At 34.9% G+C, this 22,486-nt stretch overlaps 1 protein-coding gene across 1 annotated transcript; it reads left to right on the top strand.

Moving 5' to 3' along the window:
* Window positions 1-20,312: 20,312 nt before the first annotated feature.
* Window positions 20,313-21,613, top strand: LOC145269050 (neuropeptide FF receptor 2-like). The gene has a single exon (XM_080124652.1). It carries the CDS (start codon window positions 20,516-20,518, stop codon window positions 21,611-21,613), a length of 1,098 nt encoding a protein of 365 aa, XP_079980778.1. The 5' UTR covers window positions 20,313-20,515.
* The last annotated feature ends 873 nt before the right edge of the window (window positions 21,614-22,486 follow it).

Here is a 22,486-nt window from a genome sequence, read left to right as displayed (position 1 = left end):
CCATACTAGTGGGTAATTGTTACGGCTTTACCTTATCATGTGGTACAAAAAAAAAAAAAAAAAAATTCTTCGTTTCTTTTTCTCTCTTAGTTTCCCCTCTCTGTCCTGCTCTAAGTAAATCTGTCGACCTAGTCCACAAATTCCAAAATTTCATCATGACAAGTTTCAAGAAAAAATACACGATTAAACCCGGTTCTCCAACTTCCAACGTAGACCCCTACTACCATGTCTCCTTCTCCAACATCAGGGGTCTACGTTCTAACCTTCCAGAGGTTGAAACCCAATTACAGGAGACTAAACCAGACCTTTTATTTTTAAGTGAAACTGGCATTAGACAGGCTATTTCCCTTGATGAGTTTGCAATTACAGGATACTCTAACTTAACTTCTAAATCTGACCCCCAAGATCGCCATGGGCATGGAATATGTGCCTATATTAAAGATGGCTTTCCATGTGGGAGGGACATCTCCAGGGAAGATCCTAACTTACCTTATATGTGCTTCCGGGTTGCTTTAGCTCACACTACTGCATTTATATTTACTCTCTATCGCCCCCACAACAGCGGAGTTACTATCTTTCAAAGCATATCTGAGAAAATTGACCAAGTCCTTTCTACTTATCCTTCAGCTAACATTCACGTATGTGGAGACTTCAATGTTCACAACGTCGAATGGTTGACCCACTCAAACAAGACCGATGATGAGGGGAGGTTCTGTCATGATTTCTCCATTGCCTATGACCTCACTCAGATTGTTCAGGAACCTACCCGTGTGCCCGATAATGACGGCCAGTATGCGAGCCTGCTAGACCTTTTTCTCACAACTTGCCCTGAACTATGTTCAGTTTCTGTTCTGTCGCCTCTTGGATCTTCCGACCACTCTGTTGTATCAATTAAGATAAAAATGAAATGTAATAAGTCCCCAGACGTACCTCTTCATCGTACAGTATATCGATACACTAAGGCTGACTGGGATAGCTTCCGTACATTTATATCTGATCTACCTCTGCATTCCATGTTTAAAAAGGATGTGTCCTCTATAGTATTAGACCTAACTGAATGGTTAATTGTAGGTATTGACCATTTCATACCCTCTAAAAAGTTTCAGCAAAAACCTAACAGCCAGCCATGGTTCTCTCCAGAATGTGCTGCTGCCATTGCGCACAGAAATCACTTTTTCCACTGCTTCAAACGTAATAGATGTATGGAAACTAAAGCCGTTTTCAGGACTGCCAGCAACCATTGTAAGAAAGTAATAAGGAACGCAAGAGAGTTGTATGCTCAATCTGTTAAGTCCAAAGTAGCTGAGCAGCGGCTTGGTTCCCACCAGTTTTGGCAAATAGCAAACAGAATCCTGAACAGAAGCGTGTGCTCCATCCCAACTATTATCAATGGATCTGAGGTAATCTCGTCAGCATCAGACAAAGCCAAACTCTTTGTCAAGAACTTTGCAGCTAATTCTACCCTTTGCGACCAAGACCGCCAACCCCCAATATTTCCTCTTGTATCAGAAAACACGCTATGTGATATACGTATATCTGTACGTGATGTTGCCAAGCTAATCAAAAACCTTGATTCCAGTAAAGCAACTGGCCCTGATGGTATTCCAATTATAGTACTCAAAAAACTTCAACCTGAACTAGCGCCCATACTTACAAAACTGTTTAAACGTTGTCTTAAGGAGAATAGTTTCCCATCTCCCTGGAAAATCTCATCAGTATGCCCTGTATTTAAGAATTCAGGTGATCGCTCATCCCCCTCTCAGTACAGGCCAATAAGTCTCCTGTGCGTCATGAGTAAGTTGCTAGAATCTGTATTAAATACAGAAGTAATCAAACATCTCAACAAAAATAACCTTCTTAGTGACACTCAATATGGTTTCCGTTCTGCTAGATCTACAGCAGATGTCCTTACAGTTATATCGCATAGGATTAGCAAATCTCTCGACGGTGGCAATCTTTCTAGGGCAATTGCTCTTGACATATCTAAAGCCTTTGATAGGGTATGGCATAAAGGTTTACTTCATAAGATCGCTAGCTATGGTATAGCTGGAAAAGTCTTCTCAATTATTAAATCATTTCTTTCTGATAGGTTCTTAAGAGTAGTAGTTGAGGGGCAAAAATCAGAAGCTCACAATATTAATGCCGGTGTCCCTCAGGGATCCATCCTGGGCCCAACTCTTTTCCTGATCTACATTAATGATCTTCCAAATCATATCCTTACATCATTTGTAGACATTTATGCTGACGACACTACCATTTATGGTACCACATCTAAGACAGTAAACGAGCAAGTTCTCTCCAATTCTCTCTCCTCTGATCTTGAGCACGTAGTACAATGGGGAAAGGAGTGGCTGGTTACTTTTAATGCATCTAAAACCAAGCTTCTCTCTTTACATCATCAACATTCTAATCCACATTTGTCATCAATTGAAATGAATGGCTCTCGTCTTCAGGAGGCCTCAAGTTTTGACAAGCTTCTGGGCTTGACCATTACTCCTGATCTTAAATGGAACACGTATATCAAATCTGTTGCCAAGGCCGCTGGAAAAATGGTGGGATCTTTCTATCGATCCAGTAGATATCTCACTGCTGATGCTATTCTCTATCTATATAAGAGCCAGGTACGTCCAAGGATGGAATACTGTTGCCACATCTGGGCAGGAGCTGCTAGAAAGAACTTGTCCTGCCTTGATAGAGTTCAAAATAGACTTCGTAGCCTCGTAGGAGATGTCCTTTTCTCCTCCTTGCAACCTCTATCTCACAGAAGAGATGTTGCGAGTTTGTCTCTGATGTATCGTTATTTTCATGGAAAGTGTTCAACTGAGCTTCAATCTATGGTCCCCCCTCGCCAAACTTTCACAAGAAACACTCGTCTAGCTGTAAACACTATCAATAATTTCCCCCACTCTTTATCTGTGCCTAAACCTAAACGTAGATTCCATGAACAAAGCTTCTTTCTTAGAACTGCACGCCTGTGGAATTGTCTTCCGTTTTCCTGCTTTCCGGCTGACTACAATATGGTTTTGTTCAAGTCTAAAGTAAATAAGTTCTTGATGAGCCGTTCCATATAAGTTATTAAATTTACCAAATTTTCATTACTAATGATTACTATATTGACCAACTTCTACTGTACACTCTTTAACCCTTATCCTTGAGTGGCCTCTGGGCCTTGATAATGTGGTGATGCCTTTGTAAAAAAAAAAAAAAAAAAAAAAAAATTATACTTCCAAAATAAACCGTTAAAGTTGTTTTAAAAGTAATAGAAATATTTTTTTTATTTTTTAAAAAACAGTAATGAATTTTACGAACTCAATATTTTTCAATTTTTAAACTTTAAAAATCTATAAAAAAATTTTCTATTGATTCTATTTTTACGATATTTTCAGGGTCAATGCGAAATTTTATGCTCTTCATAATAAACCGAATATAATATTTTAGACAAACGTTTTTTTTTTAATTCACGCTCCCCCCCATTTTCAAGTTTCTATTAAAAAGTAAATAATCAATTTACTCACCAAAGTTTTATATATCACAAATTGAAGAGAAAAGGTCAATAAATAATATATTCAAATTTAAAACAAAAAAGTAGTGTTTTTTTTTTAAATTTACCTGTAAAGTTCGAAGTTTAAAACTTTTTTTTTAAACCACGTTGTTTGTTTTTCTTTTTTTTTTAATGAAACCTTGGTCCTTGGTCCTTGCTCCTTTAATTGAAAAAAAATTAGGGCTTGAATTACATTTTTCGAGTAGTTATAAGCTTGGAAAGACAGGGGGTCGAATAATTCACGCCTCCCATTTTGAAATGTCTATTAAAAAGTAAATAATTAATTTACTCACCAAAGTTTTATATATCACAAATTGAAGAGAAAAGATCAATAAATAATATATTCAAATTTAAAACAAAAAAGTAGTGTTTTTTTTAAATTTACCTGTAAAGTTCGAAGTTTAAAACTTTTTTTTTAAACCACGTTGTTTGTTTTTCTTTTTTTTTTTTAATGAAACCTTGGTCCTTGGTCCTTGCTCCTTTAATTGAAAAAAAATTAGGGCTTGAATTACATTTTTCGAGTAGTTATAAGCTTGGAAAGACAGGGGGTCGAATAATTCACGCCTCCCATTTTGAAATGTCTATTAAAAAGTAAATAATTAATTTACTCACCAAAGTTTTATATATCACAAATTGAAGAGAAAAGATCAATAAATAATATATTCAAATAAAAAACAAAAAAGTAGTGTTTTTTTTTAAATTTACCTGTAAAGTTCGCAGTTTAAAACCTTTTTTAAAAAAATAAGTTGTTTGTTTTTTGGGGTTTTTTTTTTAATGAAACCTTGGTCCTTGCTCCTTTAATTGAAAAAAAAATTAGGGTTTTAATTACATGTTTCGAGGAGTTATAAGCTTGGAAAGACGGGGGGTGGAATTATTCACTATTTTTCACGAAATTTCTGACACACCTATTGATATATACACATACTTTTTCATAAATTTTTGTTTCGGTTTCGATTATAGTTGATGTACCCAAGTCATATGGATATATTTTTTTAGTTTTGAAATCTCAACTTTATAATATATAAAGATCGATGGAACATTAACTTTATAATAATATATACGAAATCTGCAAGAATTTAAATATATTTAAGCGTACTCCACGACCGGGCTACGCAGAGCTAGCTTAGATAAATACTTTTCAGTTTTAACAAAAAAGCTACAATAATATCAGAGAGACTCCATTTATGCTGAACATTTACAGAATGCCAACATCAATATATTACATTTGAATGAGTCCCCTGTGGAATTTCCACAGGTCCTGCTAGTTTCTATTGTTTGGATTCTTCGAGAACAGGCTACTCCCGAGAATTTCGGACTCGGCAGGAATCCGTGGCGTGTAAAAGTAATATTATATTTTGGAGGTCCAGGAGCAGTGTTGGGGTTAAGGTTAAGGTTAGGGTAAGGGTTGGAAAAATCAATTGTAAAAGTGATATTCTCCTGAAGGTTAAAAATCCAATCCTCGGTGTGGGCGACCGAAAAATACAATTGTAAATTACTTAGGACCTCTATCCAGTTATGACTGACGGAACAAGAGCATGCTACCCCCTGTGAAGTAAGTAAAAGGTTCTGTTTGAAATTCTGTCCAAATTCCCAGGTTCGACAGAAACATTCCCGAGTTCGACAAGATACACCTATAGGGGGTTGGAGGTTACATTAAACGTTGCGAAAATGACACTCAAGATGAGAACAATAGTTCGAAAATTCAAATAATGCAGTTTTATTTTCCCTTTGATGTCCGACCTAATCATATCAAGAGGGTAGCCATTATTGGAAAAGTGTTCGTAATAGTTTTTAGTTTTTTTATCAAATTTTGATTATGAGAAAATCATAAGGTCACGATATGTTGGAGTCCAGATTAAGTTACACAAGGTGTTCCAAAGGTCTTGGACACATTTTAACATTGAATATCTCGAGAACTATTAAGAATACAAGAACGCATCTGTTATATTCAGAAATTTTGTAATCTCAAGTTTTTCAAAGATGTTCAATGTGAGCACCATTGGTCACACGGCACACATCAAATTGATAGTCCAATTCTTGCTAAACGCGTTCCAGCGTTGTGTTATCAATGGTTGAAACAGGTTCTGTTATTTGAGCCTTCGGCCCATTCATGTCTCTTGGAATTGCAGGCACATTACCAGTCCTTTCATAAATATCCACGTAAAAATAAAGTCGCAGGGTGTGAGATCTTTTTTTTTTTTGCGAAATGCACGTTGAACAAGTGTCTATGATTCAGTTTTTGCAAATTCAAGCACACAAAACGCTCTGGATCTGTAAAATCAATGAAAAATCAATAACCTTGCAAAACCTTTATACATTTAGCTTTAAAATGGCGCCACTTTCATAGTTAAGCAGATGTGAGGACTTGAAATGTACCCAAGGTCCTGGATATGACCTAAAACTATATTTTCCCCCACATTAAAAACCGATCTTGTGTCTAACTCTGCCCTCGTGGGGAGGCAAATAAATAGGACCAGCATACTGCGGATGGAGTATAGTTCCGAAATATATTTATATTACAAATTTCAAACAAGTAAAATATTTGTTTATTTTCCTAATATTACGTTGTGATTTGGCTTCCAAGCGCACTTGATGCGTATTTTATTTTATCCAAATTAAATCAACGTTTCTAATATGGAACTCACACCCTTGACGTTATAAAAATACATTGTTAATGACCGTATTGGTAGAAAAACAAAAGTCAACTGATATCGGTCCGCTGCTACGAATTCAAAATAGGGACATGTGAGCGAGCAAAAAAGCGTAAATAGTTCAGGATGATGTCTGCTACAGGAGAACCCACATAACAGTTTCTATCAGGGCAAAACATCTACAGAAGAACGAAGTGGGACTAAGCAAGACATCAACTCAACGCCATCACCTCCACCAACATGCGATGCTGGCTCTGTCTGGCGGAGGAAGGGTGAACTAAATACGGTTCGTTCCACCTGTTCAAATTGGTCCTGGATATGACCTAAAACTATATCCGATTGTGAAGCTCCACCTTGCGGGCCTTGGGGAGTGTGGAACCACCCTTTAATTGCCATTGTTCCCAGGTCCACTCTGACCCGGAGTGGTAGTACCTGTTAGGGTCCCAACTATGGGTTAAATAGAATCTGACTAAAAAAAAAATACTCCATTAAAAATCGTTCCTCAAAATAACTAGATTCGGCATTAAATAACCTAAAAAAGGTTGATATGCCGTAAAACAAAAACAACCAACCAAATGTACCCAAGACTTTTTGAACACCCTAAAATTAAATTGCTGCCCTAGAAAATACGACATGATTCCATTTCCGTATACAAATCTCAAGGTCGATAGGAGCCTTCTACCATGTCTGAAAGTGACACAATTTTCAACTAGCAATATCAGAAATGCGCCGCTGTACAACTCATGCTCTCTACAGTTATGTAGAAGTGACACCAGGACCATTGCCAACACCCTCAAAATGCATCACTAGATTGCCACGAATAACAGGAACCTGTCCAGGGTGATGAAAACAAACTTTCCGGCCACGGTTATGGTCTTTGGTGTGGTTTCAAGTTAGGGTCACACCATGCTATCTCACATCTTCGAAGTCGCCTTGAATGTCAACCCCAAAGTTTATCTGGATGTGCTGAAGAGTGTGGTGATCTCCTGGTGCAATCAGGTGACCGCTTGTAGAATCTGGGTGGGGCAACAGGACTCAGCACCGGCCCACAAGTCCAAAGAAACCCAAGCTTGGCTTCAGAAGGAGTGCTACGACTTTGTGCCCTTCTCTCACAGGCCCGCCTCCTCCCCCAACCTGAACCCGCTTAACTGCTTCGTTCGGTCATACTTCGAGAACGTTACCAACATGATCTCACACAACACCAAAGCCAGCCTAATCACCGCCATCAGCCGAGTATTCGCCGAGCTCCTACCTGCGCTTGTGGAAAAGCATGCTCCCAGTTTCAAAGTCGTATCGAAGCAGTGATTGAGGCAGAATGCAGCTACATTGAATAGACGCCAACTAAATAATCAAGTTAATTGATTTTCGATCTTGGTTAAATAGTCTGTGACAAGGATGGGGCATCCTTAGGACAAACTTCGCGCAAATCTTTCACAACTTCAATTCCTTGTGAATAATAGTGTGTACAGTTCCCACACTGACATCAAACTATACACTTATTGTCTCTATAGACACACGACGGTCTTTATTCATGAAATTCTTTATTTGGCGAATCAACTCTGATGTTCTGACTTCCTTACTCCTTCCACACCTCTAATAATTCCTCACAGACTTCCTGCCTTCCTTGAATCTCTTATGCCGCTCAAAAACAGATGCTCGATACATGTAAGATGGTCCAATAGCAGTCTGAAGCGTTCTATACGTTTTAAAATTCAGTATGTTATTGTTATACAACTTATATGACTGACCAAGTTTTATGTTTTCAGATTCAAATTAACAGCTTCAGCAGGACTTGGAATACACCCTACCAAAGCCTAATTCCCGCAGCTGGTGAATTTCAAAAATGCAATCTTGAAGTGAGGACACTACAGAAGAGCGATATGAAATAAAATTATTTTTTAAACTTGGACAAAAATGTGCAGAAACGTACGGAATGCTTTTGGGCCATCCTGCATGAATCGAACATCAGTTTCTGAACGGCATAAGAGATTCAAGGAACGCAGGGAGTCTGTGAGGTATGATGAGAAATGTGGGAGGAGTAAGGAAACCAGAACATTAGAGTTGATTGGCCAAATAAAGAATTTCCTGGATAAAGACTGCCGTGTGTCTATAGAGACAATAAGTGCACAGTTTGATGTCAGTGTGGGAACTGTACCCACAATTATTTGCGAGGAACTGAAGATGCTGAAGATTTGTGTGAAGTTTGTTCCAAGAGTGCTCCATCCTTCTAACAGACTATCAAGGCTATTCCTCACCTTCGCTATAGTCTGGACTTTGCTCCATGTGATATTTGGTTCCTCCCTAAGCTCAAGGAAAAACTTAGAAGCTGTCGTTATGAGACAATTGAGGAGATGAAAGAGGTTGTAACGAACGTCATTGACATGCTTACACAAGAGGACTTCCACGGGGCATTCCAGAAGTTGTTGAAATGGTACAACAAGTGCATTGCAGCCGGAGGCGATTACTTCGAAGGGGACTAGAGTTTCATGTGCGTACTATCAATAAAAGTGTCCATACGAAAAAAAAATCTGGAAACTTATTGAAGGAACCTCGTACGTTTAACAGACAAACAATAAGTGAAATTGTTGTCAGTTGTTGTAGGTAGACGAGTGTCAGTTTCAAATGTGCTATGGAGAAAAGATCATAGAAGCTCAGATGCTTTTATATTTTGGAGATGAGGATAATTATTATTTGTATTATAATCAATTCTTATTTGAAAAATATACCTCCTCCAGCGCGGCCTTAGCCGAGATTGAACTCGCTACACGAGTTTACAGTGTAATTCGAACCTTGTCGGTTGCTGAATACTTGATGCTTGGCTCGGACTATCAAGGGTATTTTTATCATGACGCCATCACCAGATGGAGTGCCTACCGTGGCTTAAGAGAGTCCCATCTACCCTCGAGAGAAGGATAGACCGTGCCAGTTTCTCAACCTGGTATTTTACATGGCGGTACATACAGCGCCTCACCTTCCCAAATGGTCACCCATTTGGTACTGGCCAGGCTCAACGTTGCTTAACTTCGGTGATATGGCGAGAACCGGTGTATCAATGTAATTGTGACGTATATACATTCATCATAAAAAAATGGACCCGGAATTATTTTAAAAAAATAGACTTGGCGTTATTTGCGTTTTGAATTTTGTTCGTTGAGAAGCAAAAAAAAACAAAGCAAACATTTTCACAATAACATTCAGTGTGAATGGACTTGAAGACGGTCGGAGGTTACATCGGCCGCAACGTTGTGGAAAAAACAACCAAGATGAGAACAATAGTCCAGACAATTCAAATAATACAAAAAATAATTAAGAATATTACTTGTAGAGGGGGACAGGATGATCTGCTTGTGTTATAGACGATCCTATCCCCATGTGTAGTTAAACGGATCGAATAGTAGAAGGATTGAAAAGTAAAAGGTCGCATAATGATGACGAAAACATGCCAGTATATATTAGTGAACGAATGCAGATTTATTTACATGAATTTACATGAGAAATAATAAGGGTATAAATAGAAAGACTAAGAGTTCGTTGAGAATAGGAGTTCGTTATTTGCGATTGAGTAGAGGATGACAGGTTAGTCAGGAGCGCTGGTTGGGTGGCCAATGCCCCCACTAGGAACGACTCTTCTTACATGTTGACTGGTCGAGGGTTCAGTGGAAAAGAGGAAGAGAAAAGAAAGAAACAGGAAGTCACGTGGCTGTGTCGCTCTCTGGTTAAGAGAGTTAAAGGGCGATAAATCGAATTAGCCTGGAATTTCAATTCCCACATACATTTCTTCAAAATTATTAATCACTTAACTACGTTATAGTATATACCTCTTTTGGTCTCTTGGTTTTACTAAATTTCAGGACAAGAATTCATCTACTCTGGTGGAGTTATTAGGGATAACATCATTCAAACAAGGTGTCCTATTCCTCGTAGAAGCCAATGTAAGGTAACCGTCCTAAGCGAATTTCATTTGTGCTTCGAATACGTAATGTTATTTTTAATATTTAGTCAGTGTTTTCGTGTTATGGGAGACAAAACCGTTGTACAGAAAGTTCTTAAACACTAGAGCGTAGTAAACTAAAATACGCATCAAATGCGCTTGAAAGCCAAATCACAACGTAATATTAGGAAAATAAACAAATATTTTACTTGTGTGAAATTTATTTGTTTATTTTCCTAATATTACGTTGTGATTTGGCTTTCAAGCGCATTTGATGCGTATTTTATTTTATTCAAATGAAATCAACGTTTCTATATGGAATCCAAACCCTTGGCACTAGAGCGTAGTGTCTAGTAGCAATTCAAGAAAATTTAGAACAGAACAGAGTTTTATGTAAAAAGGGAAACTGAGTGTAATTAAAATGAAATACGAAGCCAGAACATTACTCAATAAACTGGACATTTTTATTTTTATTTTTATCTCTATTAAAAAAGACATGAACTGCATTATTTATTAAAAGTATTTATGTAGATCGGGCTTTTTTTATTATCCTTGTACAAGCCAGGTAAAAGCGGTAAGAGAGGGAGAGATGTATACTATACTTTTTTTTCCATTTATTAAAAACTAGCCTGAGTGGCCGGCGTTGCCCGGGTGTTTAGTGGTGTGTGTTGAGCAAAAAAAAAAGGGTGGTAGTAGGCAGGCAGGCTCGAACCCGTAAACGAAGGAGAAAAAGAACATGAAAAAAAAACGTGACTTCTTGGCTATTGCGCCCATCGAAAAACCGGGAGTGGTGAACGTCAAAATTGAGGCTAGAGTGAATGACTTGCGAAAATATCAGCGAAAAAAGCGACCCTCCTTGTAGAAAACTGCCCAGTTGAGGGTGAAAGAATTAATGTTTTTAGCCAATTTTTCGATATTTGTCGTCTGAAGGGTCGAGCTTCAAAACCATACCGATTTCGTCAGTATCCGTCGCCTCTGTCGAAAGTTTTTGCGAGACATACATACATACATACATACATACATACATAAACAGACAGGTGATATTTATATATAGTAGACTAGCCAGGGTATCCGGCGTTGCCTGTGTGTTTTGAGGTGTGTGTTGAGCAAAGAAAAGTGGTATTAGGCAGGCAGACTTTAACCCGTAAATGTAGAAAAAGGTGTTAAAAAATGGTTGTAACATGGGGAGAGAATCAAAACAACAGCCGGTAGCCAGGATGAAGAGAGGTGTTAAAAAAGAAGTGGTAGTAGGCAGGCAGGTAGGCTCGAATCCGTGACGCGAAGGTGGAATAAAAAAAAAAGTGAAAGAAAATCTGACGTCTTAGCCGATGTCTTTATGACGCGACCGGGAGTCAAAAGCGTTGAAATTAACTGGACAAAATATCGGCAACAAAAATCGACCCCCTCCTTGTAAAAACGACCGAGTTTAGGTAGAAGGAATTAATGTTTTTGCCAATTTTTCGATATTTGTCGACCGAGATGCCGAGCTTCAGAATGACACAGATCTTGTAAGGATCTGTTGCCTCTGTCGAAAAATTTTTGCGAGACATACATACATACATACATACGTACGTACGTACATACATACATTATAACAGGCATATCTATATTATACATGGTACTCAGAATACGAAAAGTGCTATTTTTAGATTAGATTTTCATGTTAAATTCAAAGTTAACTGATCTTAACATTTAACTTTAACCTTGAAAAATAGTGTGCACCATCCCTTAGTCGGAGACTATCATCATGACAGATGTGGTCATGATCGGTTTAGTCGTGTGGGCTGCAGGAGAATATATATATATGTGTGTGTGTGTGTGTGTTTACACACACACACATACATACATATATATATATATATATATATACTAGCAGTGGTGCCCGGTGTTGCTCGGGTGTTTGGAGGTGTATGCTGTGCAAAAAAAGCAAAAAAAAACAAAAAAAAAGGTTAATTTTTTAAAACTTTGACCCCTATTATGACCCCTTAAAATTTATTGTTTCGGGCTCAAATCACTTTATTAAGTTAGATCCATGTTCAAGGAACCTATATCTAAAATTTCAAGTGTCTAGACCCAAAATTGTCGGAGGAGTTTGGTAGAGTTCTTAAAGGTCAAATCGTTGAAATTTGACCCCTTAACAGCCAAATTTCTGGCTGACACCCGTCACATCGATTTTCCCAAATCTCAGTACCCGGTATTTCAAATTTCGAGTCTATAGACTAAAAATTGACAGAGTTATTACGTAGGGAAATGTACACAGACAGACAAACGCACAGACAGACAGACAGACACGTTCACTTTTATAGATATATATATATATATATAGTCTTTGAAGTTTTTAACATTTGAAACTATACAAAAAATTACTTTTTATCATTCGTTAAAAAACCATCTAGTCAGTAAGTCATTTAATCACCTGCAATAGGGATGATGCACACCGTTTTATGTATATATACTCTTCTACAGCTCACACTATTGGACCGATCATGACCAAACATGGCATAATGATGGCTCCCTTCCTAGGGATGGTGCACATTATTATTTATATATATATATATATATATATATATATATATATATATATATATATATATATATATATATATATAAAAATTACAATAAGTTTACCAAGGTAATCAAAATGTTAAACTTGAAATATATTATAAATATTAAAGAGTTAATATTTACAAGTAAAGTAATCTCAACCAGATGTAAAAGCTCAATAAAACCGAAAAGGAAATAGAGCTAATAATATGAACAAATGATTAATAAAACATGTTAAAAGACATCTTGAAAAAATATATAATAGTGAGAAGATTTGACTGTCATTTGGGCGGTCGGGTGTCGATCCTGGCTTGAGTCAGTTGCCTATCTAGCCGCACATGAGCTGTGAAATAGCGAAACAGAGTGTGATTACTGTATATATATATATATATATATATATATATATATATATATATATATATATATATATATATATATATTAAAAGAGTGTAGCCATCAACAATTGTAGGTTTTTTCAGACTTGTATCATTTTTTAATATTTTAAAATATTTTTATAACGCGTTTCAAGCCTTGTTCAGCTCTCTTCAAATATTTAATATAAAGATTTTTTTAAGGTAATGGCCAGAGAAAAATGCTTTCCAATAAGACATTACCTTAAGAAAAAATTAAAATATCTGAAGAGCGCTGAACAAGGCCTGAAACGCATTATACACATATTTTAAAATATTAAAACATGATAAAAGTCTGAAAAATCTACAATTGTTCATGACTACCCTCTTTTAAATATTCATTATTTCTGTCGTTGGAACTACACAACCATACTTTAAAATAAAAAGGTGAGGTAAGGGAAATAGGAGGTAAAAAAATTTTCTTTTTCTTTTACCTCCTATTCCCCTTACCTCACCCTTTTTTTTTAACCAAGTAAGATCTGTGACTTACTTGTAGTTTCATTAAATACTTTTATATGCAAAATCCGATCCTGCATTTTGCTAATTCCTGCCCTCTGATGAGAAGGAGAGTATTTCTTCGAAACTCCGCGGATTAAGGACCATCCACTTATCTTGTGTTTCCTTTTTTAAAATTAAATATGTTTTTAACTCTTTTTCAAGATGTCTTTTAACATGTTTTATTAATCATTTGTTCATATTATAAGCTCTATTTGCTTTTCGGTTTTATTGAGCTTTTACATCTGGTTGAGATTACTTTACTTGTAAATATTGACTCTTTAATATTTATAATATATTTTAAGTTTATCATTTTGATTACCTTGGTAAACTTATTGTAATTTATATATATATATATATATATATATATATATATATATATATATATATATATATATATATATAGGCTATGATCTTGACCTTGAAAAATTATGTGAACCATCCCTAGGAAGGGAGCCATCATTATGCCATGTTTGGTCATGATCGGTCCAATAGTGTGAGCTGTAGAAGAGTATATATACATAAAATGGTGTGCATCATCCCTAGGTGAGAGGATCATCATAATGCCATGTTTGGCAATGATCAGTCCAGTGGAAAGCGCTGTAGGAGAGTATATATACATAGGCTATTATATATATATATATATATATATATATATATATATATATATAGATATATAGAATATGGACTTGGCCGATTTTAACACTGAAACATGGTGTGTATCATCCCTAAATGTGGGACCATCATCATGCCCTGTTTGGTGTAATCGGTCCATTGATATGGGCTGTAGACACACACACAAATGCTACTAATTTATATATATATATATATATATATATATATATATATATATATATATAAAGCTGAATGTGTGTGTGTGTGTGTGTGTGTGTGTGTGTGTGTGTGTGTGTCGGGGCACGAATAGGCTCCTATATGGTTGACTATTTTAAAAAAAAAATGATTACATATAATGATAGATGTATCGAGACAGAGGAACGGGTATGTTTGATCTGGCAGGACGGTGTTTCATTAAAATTGTGGGGTCTGCGTACGCGCCTTGTCCACAAAGTATGGAAATGAAAAATTTAAAAATTAAAAAAAAAACGTTTACAAGTGTTTTTGATATAGATGTACATAAGAATACTTTGATAAGTATGTTTTAACTTAAATAGGGATGGTATAATAAAATTGTGCGGTCTGCGTTCGCGCCTGGCCTCCATAGAATGGAAATAGGCATAAACTTTAATAAAGACTTTTCATATCTATCTGCGTAAGTATACTTTGATAATTATGTTTCAGTTTTAAGAAATATGGTATAATAAAAATTATGGAGTGTTCGTTCGCACCTGGCCTCCATAGAATGGAAATATGTCACAAAGTTTAACAAGGTTTTTTACTATAGATCCACAGAATATTGTGATAAGTGTTTCAGTGCGAACAGGTATGGTATAATAAATTATGGGGTTTATCTATATTATTTTTCATTTCATCATATTTTGCTTTGGTTTTGATACCCCCCAAATTCAACCCAAATTTAGAACCCTTCCTTTTGATAACCTATCATACTTTCATAAATCAGAGTCCATTTTCTGTAGGCTGTTTTTGAACCCAGTCAACGACGGGTACTTTTGCTAGTATATATATATATATATATATATATATATATATATATATATATATATATATATATATATATATATATAGGGGCTCAAGGGCTATGCAACACTAGATCTTGGGAAAAAATATATGAACCTTTCCATAAAACAAATGAGAAACTTAAATGCACCAATAAAGGTTCATGCCATCCACCCATAATGTTCAAACTTTTAGTAGCTAATGTTAACAAAAGGATATTAAGACATTCTTCTAATGCCGATGTGTCCCAACAGGCAGCGCTATATTATAATGAAGCATTCCATAAAATGAATTTAATGAGAATATGAAATTCCAATATACTCAGAATCAACAAGAAAATTTTTAAAATATAAGGTGGATATAATTTGGTTCTCACCCCCGTTTTCGCTTAATACTAAAACTAGAGTAAGGCATTTTTAAAGTTGGTTACTCGACAGTACCATCGATTAAGTCAATCATCTCTAGAGAACCAAAGAAGATAACGCAGATTATTCTTGCAGGTCCAAAAATAAGTGCTGACTAAAAGGTAATTGTGAGGCTGAATCGTTTGTATACAAAATTACCATTACTGATCAATTTACAAACGTGCCTGAAATATATATTGGAATGCCGCAAGGTTCATTTAAACAACGATTTTATCAATATATGAGCTTTTTAGAATGAAAACAAAGGTTAAAACAGCTTTGGCAACCCGCGTATGGGAGCTAAAAGAAAAGTGGACACCTTTTACGATTAAATAGAGGAAAATTGAGTACAAACCTTCATACTCCCCTAAATTGAAACAGCTTGCTTTACAATGCTGAGAATTACCATATTCTACGGTAATTTATGATTCAGGAAAAAGCTGATTAAATGTGCGGAACGAATGCCTTAAAAGTTGTATACACAGGATAATAAAATAATAAAAGACAGAGTTCAAAATTTTAAGTTTGACACAAGGTACCTGAATGTCAAAAGACAAATTAACTAAAATGTTGTGATAACAGCTAAGATAAGGTAACCAGTTTAAAACTGTAAACAATGATCACCCTCCCCCAACAAATATGTATTTTTAAGTAAAACAAAAAAAGAATAGGTTTGAGGCTCCTAAAATTCATACTAGAATTGTCCGCAACTTGGAAAAATAAATTGTATATAAATTTCTACATAGACATTTAGCACGGAAAATATAAACTAAATTATGACGGACTTACAAAGCTGTTTCGATTGGTTCTTTCTACTATATTTCACTTGTGATATAATGGTCGAACTGTGGCCGTTAAGTGCTAGGAAGTAGGAAAACAAATAAAGCAGGAAATAGATTATCAATAGACAATGGACAGAAATTTGATCCTAACGTTGACAAAGAGATAAGGGTAGGTTAAAATTTGGGTGTGACGAACTACGATAGCAAAAGGACTAAACAATAGATAGAGATATATTTAGTTTTATGACATTGACATTTACATCTCAAATCATTCAAATGTTGATGGCAAAAACCAAAACCTTAAATCATTCGGAAAAACTAATGGAGCTTTAATTAAATTCTAGAAATGATGAAAAGAAGCAACATTTAAAACTCTGCTCACTTCACCAGTGCTACTTATAAACTGGAACGAGAAAAATAATTTCAAATAATTTTTATTAATACTGAATAGCTTAAATAAAATTAAAATTTAAGGTTTCTATTGGTATAATGTACCATTTTCCTTGAGCTTCTGGATAAGCATTTCCCACAAAAACATAGGTTACATATACATTTGTAAATATAAATTTTAGCTGCTTTTTTAAAAAATTTTAATCTTAATTTTAATTTGGGTTTCACATTAAAAACTTTTAGTTTTAATTTTTTAAATTGTCAAATCTAATGTATTAGTTTTATGGAAAAAAATTCGAGGAATAATATTAAAATTTATATAAGATACGTTTCTTCAGAAGAAATTTACACTAAACCCACATTAGATTAGATGATTGAAGGAGAATATAAGCATGTGTAATATGTACATATAGAAGTAGAATGATATTAAATATAGTATTATATAAATAAAAATAATCATTATTATCCGTTTAAATTAGTCTTGAAAATATCGAATTTAAAAAGGTTTTTGTGAGATCGATCAGGCCTTTACAAAGTTGTCTCCCTTAGACTAGTTTACGAATTAGTTAAGATAAAAAACAATACCGTTTAAGACCGGAAAAAATTTTAAATTGATGAATTAATAAACCAGATTTTTTAATAGGTGACACAATTCATATATATTATAATTATTAATAACAAAACCATTTAAGTATATAACAGTTTTTCCTTTCTCTTTTTTTCTTTTTTCTTTTTTCTTTTACTTTTCCTTTTGTATTTCTTCGGCGTCCAAAATAATAAACGGACAATTTTTTTTTAAATTGATCATTTGAAATTTAAGGTTTAAAAATAATAATGCGTGTGTATGTTTCAACTTCCGTTTATAGACAGATTAGATATATCGGCTGAAGAGAACTTGATATGCGTACCTAAAACGGTTCCCTTTTATCAGGTTTGAAACCGACGGTACCGATGACGTATCTAAACTTTCTGAATATATATATATATATATATATATATATATATATATATATATATATATATATTATTTATTTGTGTTTGTGAGTAAAATTAAATAAAATAAATAAAATAAAAATAAAATTTCTGGATACTTGAGTATAACTCTGATTTCGTATTTCGTTTCACTTTCAGTCGGTTTCCGTTTTTATAGAAAACTCTATTCTGAACTCCATTTTGTTTCTGCAGCCGAAACGTGTCAACATTACCGTTAATACTTAGACAAATTACTTTCTTTTTAATTCATTTCGGTTTTTTCTTCTTTTATGCTTCTACTAATGCTTCAAGATTTCTTCTTCATTTATTGAATCCATACTCAATCTCCTTCTTTTACGCTTCTCTTACTACTCCCACTTTTCTTCTTTAGTTATGTCATTTATTTATTTAATCCATATACTCACTATCCTTCTTTTGCGCTTCTTCTACTACCTCCACTTTTCTTCATTTATATCATTTATTTATTTAATGCATATACTCGCTCTCTTTCTCTTAAGCTTCTTCGACTACTCCAACTTTTCGTCTTTATTTATGTCATTTATTTATTTACTTATTTAATCCACATACTCAATCTCCTTCTTTTACGCTTCTTCTTCATTTATGTCATTTATTTATAAGCGTTTTCTATCCACGCTTCTTTTCTTACGCTTCTGCCACTGCTCCCACTAATCTTCTTTATTTATGTTATTTATTTACTCCATATACTAACTCTGCTTCTTTTACGCTTCTGCTAATTCTTTCACTTTTCTTCTTTATTTATGTCATTTATTTATTAGCGTTATCTACTCACTTTCCCTTTCCTGCACTCCTACTACTACCCTCATATTTCTTCTTTATTTATTTCGTTTATTTATTTACTCCATATACTAATTCTTCTGCTCTTACGCGCCTGTTATTATTCCCACATTTTTCTTTATGTCATTTATTTATTTATACATGTCATCTACTCACTTTCTTTTCCTACACTGCTGGTACTATTGCAGTTTTTTCTTTGTTTACGTCGTTTATTTATTGACGCCCTCTGTTTAAACAGCTCCTGTTGCACTGCTACCGCTATCCACTCCCTTTTTCTTTTACATTGTTAATTTATTTACTATCCTTTTATTACGCTGTTGCTAATATTCTCTTTCCTTCATTTCAGGGAACCCTGCCTGCTCCATAAAATTTAATTTCCGATGCGCTTGGAACGGCAACTTATAGCAAACGTGTTTTGTGATGTGACACCCGTGGAGGGCCGGAGAATAGAACAACCGAAACACTGCTACCAATAAAAAAGGCGTATAAAGAAAGAAACATACTCAGTTAAATCAATGTGCGATATTCGAAATACGACTCATTCCAGTTATTAATACAACAGGTGCAATTCTCCTGGAAGGATCCTTGAAAAACCTTTTTTCATGTATTTTACTTGCCTTGGATTCATATCGCTGTGGATTATATCGTATCAAGTTATTTTTTATCAATTGATATCATTTTCATAGATAGATAGCATCAAGACATATAAACCGTGTTTATTTCACCTATGCGGCGAGATAAAGCTTTTTACACTATACCACATACCAGTCGCTGTTATATATATATACATACCTATAATATATATTTATATCTACATACCTATTATGCGTACCTAACGACGTTGCCCGGGACACAGTGAAGTCATTTTAACTCCTGTTTTTATTGGTTTGAAGATTTTGTTTTTAAGATACGATAGATAACTCCAATTAGATCCCTCAATAAGTAATCCCCCGTAATTGATGTGTATTTTTAGGCGATTATTTTAAAAATATTTCATATTAGCAGTCGTCTAAGCCGGAAGAAGTAAATAAAGAACGTTATTATAATGTCAATAACACCATATAAAAATATCAGAAACAAACACCATATAAAAATATCAGAAGCAAACGCCATATAAGAATATCAGAAACAAACACTATATAAAAATATCAGAAACAAACACTATATAACAATATCAGAAACAGACACCATATAACAATATCAGAAGCAAAGACCATATAACAATATCAGAAACAAACACCATATAAAAATATCAGTAACAGATACGATAGAACAATATCAGAAGCAAAGATCATATAAAAATATCAGAAGCAAACACCGTATAAAAATATCAGAAGCAAACACCGTATAAAAATATCAGAAGGAAACACCATGTAACAAAATAAGACACAAATACCATATAACAATATAAGAAACAAACACTGTATAACAATATCAGAATCAAACACCATATAACAATATCAGAAACAAGCACCATTTTCTTCATGTTTGCTCCTTACATCGTGACTTCACGTGGTGTATGGATTGAGTTCTATTTTTTAAGGCCTATAATGTATAGTGTAGTTCACGAGTTGGAACTTGGAACTTGTCTTTGAATAAAGAATAATAAACTCGACACTTCTTGTATTGGCCTTTTGGACAGAAGTAAAGTGTAGTATTTGTTCTGAGACTACATTTCGTAAGAAATCATTTTAAACAGCGACAAGTTAAACTTTTGTACAAATCCAGAGTGCCCCTTGATCTTCCTCACATAAAAAAAACCGACCTTGTGTCGACCTTTGCCCTTGTAGAAGGGCAAATAAATAGTATCTTATATTGGTAACACTACAACCACGCTTGCCAAGAAAACACACCGGTACACAAGAATTACCTTAATAGTATATTATACAGCCTGTATTTTCCAAACTTCACAATCCATATTGTCATTGCGAAAAACAATCAAAAATGAAGTTTTCTCACGATAATAATTCCCGCATTTATACCCTCGAAGAACTGAACACAAAAAAGGCGGCTTTTGCTTCCGCGTCTACGACGTACATGTCCGTCCTGATGGTCGTCGGCTTGATCGGAAACTTTCTGGTACTTTACGTCTACGGCAAGCGGTTTCGAAGCTCTGCCACGAACTCCTTCATCCTGGCACTGTCAACGTTCGATTTTATCAACTGCGCTATCGGCATACCGACTGAAATCGTCGACGACCAACTACCGCTGATGTTCAATTGGGAGTTCGGCTGCAAAGTCCTGCGCTTCACGTCCTTCTTCTCATCAGGCGGCTCGTGTTTCACGCTAGTCATAATCGCCCTCGACCGGTTCCAGCGTGTATACCTCGGCAAGGCGCAGATAGAGACTGGCTGGGCGAAAACAGTGATCGTGCTGGAAACCGCAGTGGCAGCCCTAGCGGTCAGCCCGATATTAGAGCTGGCTGGAATCGACACGCAATCTACGGACGTGCCTTACATCAACGGCACCGACTGCGCCATCATGGACGAATATAAAAAGACAAAGTGGCCGATCATCTACTTCACGTATCTCTCAGGCATGATCGCCATATCTTTGGTGATCCTGGTCATCGCCTATACCATGATCGGGTTGACGGTGAAAGACCGACTCGGACGGAAGCTCGCCAAAGGCACGACGGTTGTCAGAACAGCAGACGACCTCGGTCGGGAACAGCAGAGAAGAATAAAGACCGGACAGACCACGAAGACATTCTTCATGGTGACCTGCCTGTTCATCATCAGCTATATACCGTGTACTATGATCCAGCTTCTGCGGGCGCTGACCGGTTTCGAACCACACACGGCGAGAACGGAGATGCTGGTCAACGTCGGACTGCGTTCGTACTTTCTGGCTAATGCTTTCAACCCTTTCATCTACGGTTACTGCAATTCTAAATTCCGGGAGATTAGCGTCAAGCTGTTGGTTAACATACAGGTGAATTTAATGGAAGATACACGGACGAAGGCTCGTGTCTATTCCTTAACGGATGCCGAAGCCTCACGATATCCAAACATGAGTGTCACCGGGTCTTACTATCAATAAAATATCTTATATATATATATATATATATATATATATATATATATATATATATATATATATATATATATATATATATATATATATATATATATATATATATATATATATATATATATATATATGTATATATATACACTTCTAAGTATTGAATTGAATTAGATTACAGCTTGGTGAATCTAGTCTTATAGAATACTAGAAAGAAATATTCATATGAGACAATTCCAGCCAAATAAAATTGCTCAATATACTTGATAGAGCAAAAAAAAAAAAAAAGATTCTAATTTATACGTTTAAATTTAATTTAAAGGGATCAATTTTCAAATAAAATTTAAAATTTATTGCTTGAATCAAAGAATACAAAGTTTAAATTAATGTCCTTAACCCATGAATTTTCAATGTAAGCACATCTCCTCGGAGGAAAATTTGTAGCAAAATACTAATATATACTAAATAACAAAAGTTTTGCTAAGTAGCACATACAAAGATATATATATATATATATATATATATATATATATATATATATATATATATATATATATATATATATATATATATATATATATGTATGGGTAATTATTAATGTTAAATTCGGTCGATTAAAATATACATAAAAATAAAAAAATATATTCAAATTAAGAATTTACTGTTTGAAACAACGAATATAGAGGAAAGAGTTATATTTATTTCCTTAATCCCTGGATTTTCAATAATTGCTTATATCATCAGAGAAAATGAAATGCAATTAGCAAGATTATCAGCCATATCAGATATATCATATACACATCACACACACACACACACACACACACACACACACACACACACACACACATATATATATATATATATATATATATATATATATATATA

Source organism: Euprymna scolopes, chromosome 45 (assembly GCF_053919585.1).
Source record: "Euprymna scolopes isolate OS-2025 chromosome 45, ASM5391958v1, whole genome shotgun sequence".
Classification (NCBI taxonomy): domain Eukaryota; kingdom Metazoa; phylum Mollusca; class Cephalopoda; order Sepiida; family Sepiolidae; genus Euprymna; species Euprymna scolopes.
This window is presented reverse-complemented; position numbering and strand designations above follow the sequence as displayed.

Excerpts from the sequence above, each read along its gene's own strand:
- LOC145269050 (XM_080124652.1), top strand. The coding sequence starts at position 20,516 with ATGAAGTTTTCTCACGATAATAATTCCCGCATTTATACCCTCGAAGAA.